Here is a 15,364-nt window from a genome sequence, read left to right as displayed (position 1 = left end):
CAAAATTCAGATTATGAAAAGGGATGCCGTAATCATAATCGAATTTTAGAACGCAAATAATGGACCCATATATAGAATTTCCTTATGTTGAGCCATTCCAACATGAAATTCATATATATATCCTTGATTAAATACGATTAAAATCTCAATCTAAGCTTTTTAGAATTGAAATGAAGTATAATTTCCTCTCCCTTAATTATAGCAAAACAACTTTTTCAACCCCTGCAACCTCACGAATTGAAACTTTTGTTTTCTATAATTAACATTGCTAACTTGCAACCTTTGTCATAATTATCATGCTCCCACTAACATGATGATTATTATCATAACACTTATGCTCCCACTAGCTTTGACATGTACTCAGAAATCAACTGACTTTCTTACCAAAGTTCAGATTTCTGATACTAGATTGTTTTGATAAAACTTTATCAAAATCATACACCTCTCTTAGATAGCTCACATGTGTGTCTAAACAATTTTAGAACTATGAAAAGGGATGCCGTAATCATAGTCTCAATTGTTTAGACCTTTGCCACTTCTCACAAGTCCATGTTAGTGTGCCGGTAAACCACACACGCTCCACTAACGACTTTGAGAATGCAAATATCACAATTGCTATCTAGCTAAAATCTACTTAGTGAAAGTGTTTCCTCACCATCATTTTCATGAATCGGAGAGAAACCTTATGACACTTAGATTTAATAGTGTATGTGTTCTTATCCATGTGAATTTGTCAAAACCATAATCACAAGACAAGGTTAGTGACAAATCCAAACTCATATTGATTAAACTTGTGCAATCTTAAATTCTTGCCATTTGGCAGCTCAGGTGCCTGCCATTGCTTCCAAGTAGTTGTGCAACCAATTGAGAACTCTCAGAACTCCTATGCAAAGCCAACTTGAATAGGCACACAAATTTCAACACGATAGGTTATAAACCTCAAGTCGTGTGCTAGTGAAGGACTTTAGGTTTTATTCTTGATTAAGTCTTGAAACTTTCAAGAGCTTTAAGACTCCCACTGTCCTCTTGACATATAAGACTCCCTTGTCAAATATTCAAGAGATAGTGCGGATTCTTTATCAAGACTAACACTTTACACAATTGGCCTAAGTTGGTCTCTGTTTTATCCAAAACATCACAACTTACCAATTTCAAATGTACAAGAGTAGATAACCTTTTACTCTTACATTTGACTAGTGTTAACAAACCCTCTTTAAGATATGTCACTCAAGTTACAATCTTGGAGTATGACTCTAAGAATTGTTTTGGAACGAAGTATGACTCGTCTTTTTGATTTAACCATTTCAACAATTCATGACTCCTCTTCTTGACTTTAGAGGACCAATTGTGATATGGTATCTTAATCATTAAGATGATCATAAACATGATACTAAAGTACTCTCCCATCTTTTCAGATTTGAGAAACTTTTATCTTTTTGCCATACTTTGATTCTTCTTATTCGTTCTGTCTCACATTGAAACTTCTCCAATGCTACAGACTTATACTTAAACTTATAAGTATAACTATATTTACTGAACTTAAGTAAATGATGACGAATAGTCTTCTTGATCTTTTGTGGTGGACTTGACCAGTGCACAAGAATGTGTACTCGATCCCTTAGTCCTTTCCTTATTCACATAAGGAATTAGTCTTAATTTTCCAAGCTGAAAGTTCTCATTCATCATACTATACAACTTGAATGATTCCAAGTTTCGGTCCAATTGAACCTTGGGTGATGAGAATCTTTCATTGTTTGGTAATATTAGACACTACCACAACCGAAAGAATCAAATCTATTTTTCCAATATTGCTATCAATGGAATCTTATAAGCAACAACTTTTCACAAATGCCATTGTAAGGATACTTAAAATAAATAAAATCAAAACCTTTTTTCTTTTATTTTAAAACTTTGCGGAAAAACTTATCCTTACAATCCATATGAAAACCTTGTTGTTATCTATTCCTAAGAAATATAGATATCATAACTCTTAAGTAATAGCCCAAAATTCTGATCACCGAACCATGCGATTGAAATCCATCTTCGCGATCAGAATCAGCATGTACTTAATAGAGTTAGACGATGGACTTTACCTGAAGTAGAGCCAAACTTATTGACTTTAACATCCTTAGGTAAATTTGGCAGCTTCGTAACCAATTCCCCTTCCTTTGGCAATAGTTACCTATGGATCCTTGATAATGGGACTGTCTTAGACTTCGCCTCTCTCTTTACCATTGGGTCAACAGAGTTGACTATGGCCGATCCCTTTCCATTGGGAAGAGAGAGCTTTACTGGATATCCAATGGCATCATTGTCAATGTCCATAGCGTTTTAGGAAGTTGATCTTAGCAAATAGATAAGATCATTAAGGGTCTTGTCTTAGCCTGTTTCATAGGATTCCCAAAAGAACTCACTATGTGACTTAGAAAGTAGTTGAGCCACCAACTTTCTCAAGACTTTGACACCCAACTCTCCCGGCTTGTCAATATGTGACTACATCTCCAAGATGTGATCACACCTAGACCTTGCCTTGCCAATAGAGCTTGAGTGACCTTAAACTTTTTAGGAACTTGTGGGTTAGGGAGAATAATTGGAGGAGGTGAAAGAAGTATGATATCCATGGGACATCATCTTTATTTAGGAAAGCTTGTTTCAAGAGATTTGGGAAGATCATAAATGTCTAGACCAGACATCTTTTTGGGAGATATTCAAGATAGTTGATTTAAAGTCCTTAATATGACACCCAATATGAAATATTAAGGCTAGGACCCAACAAACTATTTTATAACTTAGAAGAGGGATGCCGTAATCCAAGCTATAAAATATTTGAAGGTAGGTGAATGACGATTCACCAATTTCCACCATGAAAAACGAAATAATTTATTAGGTTTTAATTGGATTTGAAAGTCCTAGATCTTTGAGATTCATTGAACTGTTCAAAGGCATGTTTCAATCTCGAGTGTACCCTTCAGGTTTTGTGACTGGGATGCCGAGGATCACAAAACAAGGTGTGAATAACCATGCAAATATACTTGGTACCCTTAATATTTACCCCTTAATCAGTGTGCCGGTTAACCACACACGCTCCACCGATACTATGATAAATATTAAGTTACCCTTTGCCTACCTTGTTAAGTCCAGGTTAGTGTGTCGGTTAACCACACACGCTCCACTAACGGCTTAAGCAAAGTGAAAAGTGTAATTTCATGGGTTAGCACTAAATTCACATTTTCCTAAGTAACTAAGATTGGGTATTAATAAGAGTTTAGTTACTTAGTATTTATCATTAATACTTTTAATGAAAGGAGAATTATAGTCCTTGTCCTACCCGTTCGGCTAACGACCCTCCACCAGTCAAGGAAGCGGTGGGTGAGAGTGGACACCCATTAAACTGCCATTTTATAGGCAGTAACCTTATACCCCCCTTATAGACCGGCTTCGTGAATGAGGCCTACTAACGGTAAGACTAACTTTACTCTTATACATATATATAAATATTATTAACTTATAATATTATAAAGTATAAGGGTTGAATTTTAACTTTTAAAATTCTAAGGGCTAACTTGGAATTAAAGTATTCGTAAGTGAAAACTTTTCAAATTCCAAAACTTGAGGGCAAGTTTTGAAACTATTCAAAACTAATTAATTCCATAACTTATGAGTTTAAAGTAGTTTTAATTAAAAAAAAACTCTTCAAGTTCCATAACTTGAGGACAAGTTATGGAAGACTTTAAACTAATTAATAAAAAAAATAACCTTTTTTTTATTGTAACTTATGGAACTAATTAAGGTTACACTTTTTTTTTTTAATTTAATGAAGAGACTCTTCATTTTGTAACCTTTGCCAACTTTTATGAGTTTTATGATTCTTAAATGTGACTTTTCATATAACTTGAGGACAAGTTACAAAAACACACTTTGGAATCAACTCTTAGATTAAAATGGATTGAAAACAACTATTTCACACAACTTTTCTATTAATCTAAAAACCTCATAAGAACAAGATAATTCAAATCATTAATCTTCAAGAAATTAGCATGAACATACAAACTAATACAAATCTTGAAATTATGACAATTATCTTAGAAATTGGATTAGCATGAACATTACCACATCAAAAACAAGTTTATAAGTCCAAAAACATCTTAGGGTAATGTTCCTAGTCCAATTCCAGCCAAAACAATCGAATATATGCATCCGACTCGATTTTCAGCTACTTTTGCAAGTATAACAAGAAAACAAGCCTAGGCTCTGATACCACTGTTGGGTTATGAGCATTCTAACACTCCTAAGTGTACATGCAACCCTAAATACCTTGGATCTATGTTTTCTCTATTATACATACAATTATGAACATCCAAGGTATTATCCTAATCTAGCATACAAAATAATAAATATAACAAGATAGAATACATACCTCTTTGATGTAGAATGTCTTCATGAAGCTTGAGTGCCTAGTGCCCCAAGTGTGACACCTCAAATGGTTCACACAACACCAAATACACTTGGAATAACTTGAGAGAAACTTGAACACTCCTTGAAATCGTCTAGCCCTCACACTCACACATTAGTGCACGATTTCTTGAGCCATGGGATTCTTTTATATGGTGGCTATTAGGGTTACACCATGTAACTCATAACTTTACCCATTCCTTGTGCTCCATGGATTTTAACCTCCATGGAGTATCCATGGGTCACCCCATGGACTTAGTCCAACATAAGGAATCTTGGATCACAAGCCCACATATATAAGAATGAATGATTTACACAATCAACCCATATATTTAATTAGTCTCCTTTTGATCACTTAATTAATTCCAAATTAATTCTTGATCAATACTAATTAAATAACCTTATTAATATATTAGAACTTATAATATATTAACCAACTTTAAGTGTTATTTCTCTCATTATAGTCTATCCAAATGCATGATGCCATGCAACCCAAATGGACCATGCCGGGTCGGGTCAAGTCTTACCAATTATAGTTATGGACTTAGACATTAATCCAACACATACAACTCGGCGAGTCAAGGACAGACTTGTTCATATGATGGGGATGAACTCGACGAGTTGTTCATACAACTCGGCGAGTCGGATGAAGGTTCATTCGAGGATGTTTTAGAAGGAGAACTCGTCGAGTCGTTGCTAAACTCGACGAATAGGGGCGTGAAGAAGGGTAGATGAAAGGATAGGGACTCGACGAGTTGGCGGACCAACTCGACGAGTCAGGTCAACTGGAAGTTGACTTTGACTCTGACTTGGTCAGGGGTAAAATAGTCATTTTACCCTAAGAGTAATTATCAGTGTCTGATTAAGTGTTTTATGGATTTATAGTCGGAGGATCACCGGAACAGCAGTCAGACATCTGCCGATCAGCTTTTCAGCAGTCAGCCTTGCGAGGTGAGTTACCTTCCAGTAGCGGTGGGTCTACGGCCACAATGCCGCCCCACCAGTAGGAGTTGTATGTTAGATGACTGTCTTTGTGATATTCATCTAGGTTTGCTACTACCTGATGTGTTATGTGCTAGTATGATATGATATTATATGCTAGTAGCAGTAGGGGAGATAGTCCCCAAGATTTCCGGTCGATAGGGCCGAAGGGGGTAGTCATACCCAATCATGCTAGATAGAATATGATTATGTGTTATATGTTATGTGGTAGTAGTAGAGGGGTGAAATAGTCCCCAGTATCCGATCGAGAGGACCGAAGGGGAGGCCAGCACCCAGATATGCTAGGCAGTATCCGGTCGAGAGGACCGAAGGGGAGGCCAGCACCCATATATGCTAGGCAGTATTCGGTCGAGAGGACCGAAGGGGTAGGTCGGACACCCAAATATGCCTGACAATATATGTATGTTATGTGATTGTATGGTATGCGGTACGATGGGGGAACTCACTAAGCTTCGTGCTTACAGTTTTCAGCTTTGTTTCAGGTACCTCTTCAGCAAAGGGGAAGGAGCTGGCGCGATAGTTGCACATCATACACACACACATTGGGTTTCCGCATTACGAGATTCTTGGGATTGTACCCTGACATTATTATGTTTATGGTTTGGTTTTCAGACATGAGATATTAGTTTTACGAAATGATATGTCTTTACTATGTTTTTTATGGGAGTTTTATAAATCAATTAATTAAAAATGAAATTTTTGGACTCGAAATTTGGGTTGTTACATTTCACCATCCAATCGCTTTCTTCATCAGATTTAGAAATTAATACCACCCAAGGGCATGTTGCTTTTTGTGACCTGACTGTTTTGTCCTTGCATTTGATTATGCATTTTGTCCATGGCCCACCTGTCATTTCCGGGACCACACTCCTGCATTTTGCCCTAATTCCCTTTTTATCATTTTTTTTGCAAAGTAAATGTTTCTCCTAGTTCGAATTGAATGCATTTTAATGTAGGCCTTCACTTCTGATGAGGATTTAAATATTTGACCCAGGAGGAATGCAGTTTCATGTACTACTCCTGATGAACACGTGGTTGGTTTGTTTAATCTTCTCATCAACTTCTTCCTCTCGTCTTCTTCTACACCAGCTGATTCAAACAACTGTGTATCTATCACCTCCAAATCCTCATCAACTATGACATCAGGTGCATTGAATGATTGGTGTTTATCTAGATTTGGAAAATTCTCAACATCACTGTGGAAGTCTTTCATATCCACTTCGACATCCTCCACCATATTAAGTTCATCCACTAAAAAGTCACTATCCTCGCTTATACTTCCATCGGTACTACTCTCGTCACTACTAACATCCCCAATTTCTTCATTTTCTACCACCCTATCACCACAATATTCTAAATCTTTGTCCCTCATCTGTTGGTAATCATTATGATCCATATAAAAGAAAAGATCAAAGTCTTCTGAAATACCAACATCTTGGACTTTGTTAAGCTTCTCACATACAGCTTGAACTTCAGCATCTTTCATTACATCTCCAACAAAATGTCCAAAAGGTACAATGGACCTAGAAAAGTCATAGTTCTCATTCAAATCCAATTTTCTACTACATGATCCTACCTCTGTACCGATAAACTTTTTTCGATTGAGTTCAGGAGAAATAGGCTCGTTTATCTCTTCCAATACGACCTTATTTGGAGACATAAAGTATGTATGGAGTCTAGTAGTTCCATGTTTAGTATACACCATAATCTCTTTGTGATTAGCGACATGCTTACTTAACAGAAGTACGTCTGAGTCGTTAACTAGAGGATGTAACCCATAATCGATTTCAATCTCTGGAATCAACAAGTGGTAGTAGATAGGCTCACCATTGATATAACCTATCTCCTTCAACATATTGTCTAACTCATGTACGGAAAACACGCCCATGTCTACGTAGTCAACATAGTCAATACTCCCATATACGTAACGTCTTCCTGGGTATTTTGTGAACATACCCCCATGATGAATCTTGAATGTGCATAAACTACTTAACCCAACTGAAAAACAAATAAATAATGATATGAGGAAAGAATGAAGTCTCAAAATTGAATGTGCATAAATTACTTAACAAAATTGAACGTTGTTAACTGATCACTCACCATAAGCTTTGATCAAGTCAGGATTTTCTGAGAATTTTGAATGGACATTCCACAAAGTTAGAACCATCGCAAAAGATGAAGATGAAAACCCTAGTTTTCGTTTGAGTTTTGAAGTGATGAAGATGAAAAACCAAAGGGGAGAAGAAAGGGTCGATTTCTTGGGGTAATGTAAATGATAGCTGGCTGTAAGGATCATTTATGAATATGATCAAATCGTGTAATAAAGCAAAAGACCAAAATACCCTCGTGTGAGGGTCACGTGATCTTGATAAACGGCAACAATCAAACGGAGTCAGTCATAAGGACTGTCCGTGCAACAATTGGGAACCACAGGGACCATACTCGTTCAAAATTCCTCATAAGGACTATCTTTGGTCTCTTGTGCCAACCACAGGGACCATCTGTGTAATTATGTATAAAAAGAATTTATAAAAAAGTTTATTCATAGCAGCTTATGTTAAGAATATTAATTTATGAATGTGGCAACAAGAAAGTAATTGGAAAAACTCTTTTGCTTTTGGCTTTAAAAAATCTTGATCGGCAAATCCTATAGTTGATGACGTAAAGAGTTAATAAATCCGGATTTCTACTACCACCATACAAACCCTCGCCCCATTTCTCCCCTCTCCCAATCTCGCTCTGTGCCAGTGTCTACCGAAGCTTTTCGATTTCGAAACCCTAACTACGAATCTCTCTCTCTCGAGCTTCCATTCGTTTCAATCTCCTTCTTAATTCTATTTCTCCTTCTCATCCCTCAATCTCCAAACGGATCCTCTCTCATTGACCGTTCGATGGCTGAAGGCAAGCTTGATCTTCCCGACGATCTTCTCTCCTCCAAACACTCTGATCATTCTTGGACCTCTAAAGGTAATCTCTTATCGCCCGGCCTTTTCCGAATCTTCCGTAGTTAATGGATGCGAATTCTTTGGGTTCACGTTAAGATAGGGTTTATTTGATCTGTACGTAATGGGATTTGTGATGCTACTGCAATTTGACTGCATCTACATTGTTTATCTCTTTGAATCAAGGATTTTCAGATTATAACTTATATATGTTTACTTAATCTACAGTTGGTCACAATGATATATGCATTTTTTTCTTCAAAATTTGTTGAAAAGCGAATCCAGATTTGCAAATTTTCTGAACTGAAAGTTATCATATCATAGCTGAATTTCATTTCTTATCAGTTCGGGTTTATTTGATTGCATCTATAATTGAGTAGTTGGTAGTATGTGTGATCATATCATAGCTGAATTTCATTTCCAGCAAATGTACCCACACTTGTAGAATGAATCTTCTATTTGATCACAGGTATTCGCTATATTGGAAGATGATTTGAGTTTCGGCCTATTTGACAGCTTTATGATTTTTTTTCCTTTTGATTTGTGGGCGCAGGCCTTTTAGATCTCTTCATTTCTAAGTGTGATATCAGAAAGTTAAAGTTCTTCTACACTACCAAATGTTATAGATCTAACACTTCATTTCGCTGTCTGCCTCCATTTGTCTCATTAGTTTGTATAGTAAAACACAGTAATACATCTTGCTTGATTTAGCGCTATGCTCGTTTCAACAGACATGGTTGAGTACTCGGAGAGATTTTTGTCATTTTATTTGGTAGATTGCAATATAACAGTCCAAGCCTGCTGTGTTTTGGATTGGTAAAAGAGTTTGAGTTTCTTGTTTTATAAAAGTGAAGGAAACAGAAGGCTTAGAGTTTGATATAAGGATGCTGTACAAGTGTTGTTATTTAGGACAAAACAAGGCAACACTGTTTTTCTGAAATTTATGCAATTCTAAAATTTTCATATGTAGACAGGTTTATATGCTTTTCTTTCAACAGTAACTTGTATTGTATTAGAATACTCTTTAAAAGCATGATATAGATATGCGATGTGGTGTTAAATGCTTTTGTTTACTCTTGCTTTGCCAAATTTGTTCCCCCATTATTCTTATCTTTAACATGCAATTGTGTCATGACAGTGGAATTTTCTGGAGGGAATGGTGAAGATAAGATGACCGGTTATGATCCCAAAGGTAGCTTTTATCCATGGATTGTGGTCTGTAGTATTTGGTCAATAAGTAAACAGTTTGGGGAGTGTTTTCTTTGGGTTACTAACTTCCCCCAAGTCTTTTTCTTGACTTCACATTTTTTGCTTTTTGTTTGTTCATATAAAGATCAAGCAGCTTTGGACAACAGCATCCCCTTGTCTCCTCAGTGGCTCTATTCTAAACCAGGCGAGAGTAAGATGGTGAGTGTTTTTAGTCGATTAAACATTACTTGTAGATATATTTATGGACATGAGATCAATGAAATACACTCTGCATGAATAGTCTCTCAGTTTTCTTTTTCATGCCTTTTTTATATTGGCATTAGTAGCTCCCTTGATATTCATGTTAGTTAATATACAACAAACACTATTAAGTATTTCTCTCTACCACGGCACCACTGCTGTGTTTTGCCATATTAAATCTATCTACAAATAGAAAAAACTCATCTCTTCAGTTATTATGATTATAGGAAATGCGGGCACCAAGTTCTCTCTCTCTTGGGAGCTCTGCTGATTCGGGTGTGAAGGAGGCTTGGCGTACGGAGGGATCTGATGACAAGAAAGATTGGAGGAAGTCTGGAAGTGAGACAGAAAGCGGGCGTCGCTGGCGTGAAGAAGAAAGAGAAACAGGATTACTTGGCAGCAGAAGAGAGCGCAGGAAAACCGATCGCCGTGCTGATGTGGCGTCTGATAACAGAGCTCCTTCCTCTGACAAGTGGCTTGATGTTGGTAACCGTAATTCTGGGAACGAGGCAAGGCGTGATAGCAAATGGTCATCCAGATGGGGCCCGGATGAGAAAGAAAAGGAGAAGAGGACAACAGATGCAGAGAAGGAAGATGAGTCTCACTCTCAAGGAAATGCAGGCAACAACACTAGAGTGGTCTCTGAGCGTGATCCTGAATCACGTGATAAATGGAGGCCACGGCATAGAATAATGGAGGCAACTTCTGGTGCCTTTCGTGCTGCACCTGGATTTGGGGTTGAGAAAGGAAGGGTTGAGGGATCAAACTCAAACCCAAACATGGGGTTTACTGTTGGACGTGGCAGATCTAGTGCTACTACTGTTGCTGTAAGGCCTTCATCTCCAGGTTCCATTGAGGGTGTGCCCGGAAAGCCTCCTGGGGCTGGGGATATGTTTTTCTACCCAAGAGGAAAGCTTCTTGATATATACCGTACACAGAGACTTGACCCTTCTTTTGGTAACTTGCCTGAAAAGATTCAGGAAGTACCTTCTATTACTCAAGTAGCTGCACTGGAACCTCTTGCTTTTGTTGCTCCTGATGCAGAAGAGGAGGTAATGTCTTTTTTTTTTTTTTTTTTTTTTTTTTAAATCAGTAAAGTTTTTATGTATTTCTATCTTGCTAACTTGATAAGCACATGCAATGTCCTCAGTCCATCCTTGGTGATATATCAAAGGGAAAACTCACTGGTAGTGAGTTGGTGGCCAGTAGGCCGAGAGTTATCGGGTCATCTGAGAACATTACAGGTAATGGAGCTTATGGATATGAAAAGTGTGTTTTCCCTTTTTTTTTTTTTTTTTTTTTTTTTTTGTATCTAAGATATTATCCTTTATCAGATGTCTTGGATTTAACATCCACCAATGGGAAAGATGGCGATGATATGATTGACCCAAGTCAAAATACTTCACTCTTTGATAGCCAAAGATCAACAACAAAAGAGGGTGAGTACTGACGAACTATGATCCATGAACTCTAGTACTCTACTGGTTATCAGTAATCAGTTATGACAACATACATTGTTTAACAACAAAACATTTCAGGTCGAGATGCTAATCAGGATCGAGAGCAAGGAGTCCCTCAGATGGAATCATATGAACTGCAAACAAGGTCAAACACCAGTATTATTGACCGTGGTCAAGATAAAGCTTTTAATCTTAACGGTCCAGATTTGGGTTCTATGGGGCATCATCCGTTGGATAATTTCCAGCCATCTTCATTTGATATCAATTCAAATCTTGTTAATGATTCAAACTCAGTATTTGTTGATCCATCTTCTGAGCAATATTGGTCAAGAAATATGCAGCCCTTGGAGGACAATACAAATGAACATTTAACCAGGGGCATCTTGCCTGAGGAGTTAAGTCTTTACTATCGTGATCCTCAAGGGGAGATCCAGGGACCATTTCTTGGGGTAGACATCATCTCATGGTTTGAGCAAGGATTTTTCGGGGCAGATTTGCCAGTTCGAGTGGCAGATGCACCAGATGAAGCTCCTTTCATGGAGTTAGGTCATGTTATGCCACACTTGATTCCCAGGCATGATTACACCACCAGCAATGATCCAAGTCCCAACTTGGACAAGCCGTCTGATGGTTTCCAAGGGAACCTGGATGCTAATGTCGTCTCTGTACCTGTGCCTGGTTCTGAAATGGGATTTATGTCCGCATCAGATAATCAAGCCAGAATACCTGAACATTTTTACTCAGAGGGTCAAAGCTTTCATGAAGAAGGTTGGTTAAATAGTCTTTCCTAAACCTAATCTAGCCTTTTTTTCATTCTATAAAACATAACGTCCTAATGTTGTTTCCCTGTTGCAGAAATTGTTTTCCCAGGAAGACCAGGCAGCAGTGACTCTGCAGTAAATTTTATGAACAACCACACTGTTCCTGTGTCAACCGATAATAAAATGCATCCGTTTGGATTGCTATGGTCTGAGTTAGAAGGATCAAGTTTAAGGAACGATCAGCAATCTAGGACATCTTTGTCTGGTGGTATCCAGCAGCAATTTGTGAATTCACCAAGTCAGAGGTCATCTCATTTCAACACAATCCCCGATGCTGATGAATGGTCTGATATTTATAGAAGAAATGCCATGGATCAAGAGACCACCGAGTTTGATTTATCAGAGAAACTCAGGTCTCACCAAATTCAACAGCAGTTGCTCCAACAGCATAATCTGCTCAACTCTCATCATCAGTTGAATGAATCAATGCTGGATCACGTTCAAGTTCGACCTCCTATAAACCTAAAACAGTTTTCAGGGCAAGGAGTGGATCACCTTGTGGCACTGCAGTTGCTGCAGCAGCAGCAGCAGCAGAGGCGGATTGAGCTTCACCAGCAGCAACAGTTGCAATTACAGCAGTTGAATCAACAGCAAATGCTGCTCAAGGAACAGCAATCACGACAGTTGCTTCTTGAACAGTTGGCCCAAAATCAGATGCGTGCAGTACAAGCACAATCACGTGCGGATGCTGCAAGATCAAATAATGCACTCGATCAGATTCTTCTCAAGCATCAGATCTTGAATGAACTTCACCAGCGTTCACAACATGTCGATCCATCATCGATAGAGCATCTGATTCAAGCAAAGTATGGTCGTCAAGGGCAAGGGCATCCAAACGAGCTGTTGGAGCTCATTGCACATGCGAAGCACGGCCAGATGGAACATCACATGCTTCAGCAGGAGCAGTTTCAGGGAAGGCAGCAGCTGCCTTTGCCTTTGCCTTTGGGTTTAAGGCAGAGGATGGAGATGGAAGAAGAGAGGCGTCTTGGTTCTATCTGGCCTGGGCCTGTTGATGAAACCACTCAGTTTCTAAGAAATGCTGGTGGGCTTCACCGAGTCAACTCCAGTGGCCTCAGTCCTTTAGATGTTTATCAGCAACAACAGAGGCTATCTCCAGATGAGTTGAGTCATCTTTCAATGCAAGAGAGACTTCAGCAGCGCTCATTGCGTATGCCAGGTGGTGGTCCTGCAATGAACCTTGATGTTAATTCCATGGGTCGAGTTAATCAGAATATGCAGGAGTTCAATTCTCCATTGCACCACGGTGGTGCTGCTAATCAGCATCCGTTAGCCTCAAACCGCTTCCATCCCTCTCAAATGGGTGTGGGTGGTGCGGAGGGACAAATGGCAAATGAGTGGATTCAACAGCTGCATATTGATAACGAAAGGCAGAAGGAAGTGAGAAGGATTTCTGAAGATCCGAGTGTTTGGATGTCTGCTGGAAGCAATGATGATCCTTCAAAGAGGTTGCTTATGGAACTGCTTCAACAGAGTCAGAACCCGTCTACTAGTGAGGAAGCATTAACATTGGATGTGAGTAATAGTAATATGGCACGGTCCGAATCCGATAGTAGGGAAAGGGATTATCCGAGTCATGCATTTGAGGGCATTGGTGTTGGTTATGGATACAGACCACAGGGACAGGGACAGGGACAGGGACAGGGACAGGGACGGTCGGTGGGTTTGGGTGAGGAGACAATAGTTGGGGAGGGTAGAATGCATACTAGACCATTCTTTTCTGAGACTCAGGAGGCAGTCTATACAAATTCCAACATGCAGGGAAACAGAAAAGTACCTAAAAGTGAAGGTGGCAACAATAACATGATGATATGTGTAGCCGCAGAAACTCAACAAGGTGGTGTTGCTGCTATAGATCATGGGGAAATGCCAAATAATTTTGGTAAATTTTAATCTCTTTATGATGGTACCCTTTATTTTTTATGCGTAGAGTAGTAAATAAATATATCTGTGTTGTGATATTAGCAGGTGGGAATAAAAGCTTGTACAATGACAGGGTTGAGTCTTTTGCAGCAGCAGGAGGAGGAGGAGAGGGTCAAGACAGGTAATGTCAGTTATTAATCCTGGAACAGATAATTGATATGTTTTGGTTTCTTATGTTGAGGGTTTGCATGCAGGGGGTCGAAAAGGTGTAGTAGTAGTAGTGATAATATAAATATATTGGTGAGACGTCCTTCATCATCATCATCATCTCATGAAGGGGGGTTATGTGAGGTGGATTCAACTTTCAGAGAAAGAGAAACTAGGGAGAACATGATGATGATGGTAGGTGGTGGTGGTGGTGGGTTTAGGAGGACGTCATCATTGAGTGATGCATCAGTGGCAGTATCAGGGACGGCATCTTTTAGCGACATGCTTAGAAGCAATAGTAATAATAATCATCATCATCATCTTATTAGGAAGCCACCCTCACCAGATCCAGAGGGTGCAGCAGAGGGACACAATAGCAAAACTGGTACTGGCGGTGGTGGTGGGAAAAAGAAAGGCAAAAAGGGGAGGCAGATCGACCCGGCTCTGCTTGGGTTTAAGGTTACCAGCAACCGTATTATGATGGGAGAGATCCAACGCATACAAGATTGAGCCCCTCCTTTCCCCAAGTTTTGTTTTTTTATTTTTATTTTTATTTTTATTTATTCTTTCTTGTGGTATTTATATCTATATGTATATGTATATGTATATGTATATGTATATGTATTGTATGTATGTATGTAGAGAGTATTGGTTGGTTTGGTTGCATAGAGTAACTGCATCTGTATGTACTATAAGTTTTTTTCTTTTTATGTAACATTCGGTCGGTCAACATTACAAAGTGCCAAGCTGATTTTACATTCCAGTGCTGCCTGCTTTGGAAATAACGTAAAAATTATTTCAGACTTATCATAATATAATATAATTAATTACTAATTACATTCTTCTTTCTAGTTCTACTCCTTTTACAGGTGATAAAAGGTAAGAAGAGCGGATAAAACTAGAAGCCTGAATGAAAATTTTGGGGTAATAGTTCAAATCTGAACCAGTTTTCTTGTCAATATCCCATAAAGTAATGTAATCCTATACAGATACCAAGACTATCTTAATAATATTCAAAAATAAATTATTATATTTGTTTACTCATATCCTATGTTATCTATGGTTGAAGTGAAAAACCATCATATTATGATAGGTTCTGTCTGAACTTGGGATCAACTACAACTTGAAACCCGGCCTTACCTTCTATGTT

General features: G+C 38.4%; 1 protein-coding gene across 2 annotated transcripts; it reads left to right on the top strand.

The window, feature by feature from the left end:
- The first annotated feature begins 8,130 nt into the window (after positions 1-8,130).
- On the top strand, positions 8,131-14,977 carry LOC145169156 (uncharacterized). Of its 2 annotated transcripts, none has more exons than XM_079087722.1 (10): positions 8,131-8,421; positions 9,535-9,588; positions 9,730-9,803; positions 10,073-10,897; positions 10,996-11,089; positions 11,180-11,284; positions 11,384-12,073; positions 12,161-14,026; positions 14,113-14,188; positions 14,262-14,977. In XM_079087722.1, the coding sequence occupies exons 1-10, from the start codon at positions 8,346-8,348 to the stop codon at positions 14,722-14,724; spliced, it is 4,323 nt and encodes a 1,440-aa protein (XP_078943848.1). In that variant the 5' UTR covers positions 8,131-8,345; the 3' UTR covers positions 14,725-14,977. The 2 variants fall into 2 exon arrangements, with proteins under 2 accessions (XP_078943848.1, XP_078943847.1); XM_079087721.1 differs by having other exon boundaries at positions 14,110-14,188.
- The last annotated feature ends 387 nt before the right edge of the window (positions 14,978-15,364 follow it).

Source organism: Lactuca virosa, chromosome 4, assembly GCF_052849685.1.
Source record: "Lactuca virosa cultivar CGN04683 chromosome 4, Lactuca_virosa_CGN04683_v6, whole genome shotgun sequence".
Lineage (NCBI taxonomy): Eukaryota > Viridiplantae > Streptophyta > Magnoliopsida > Asterales > Asteraceae > Lactuca > Lactuca virosa.
This window is presented reverse-complemented; position numbering and strand designations above follow the sequence as displayed.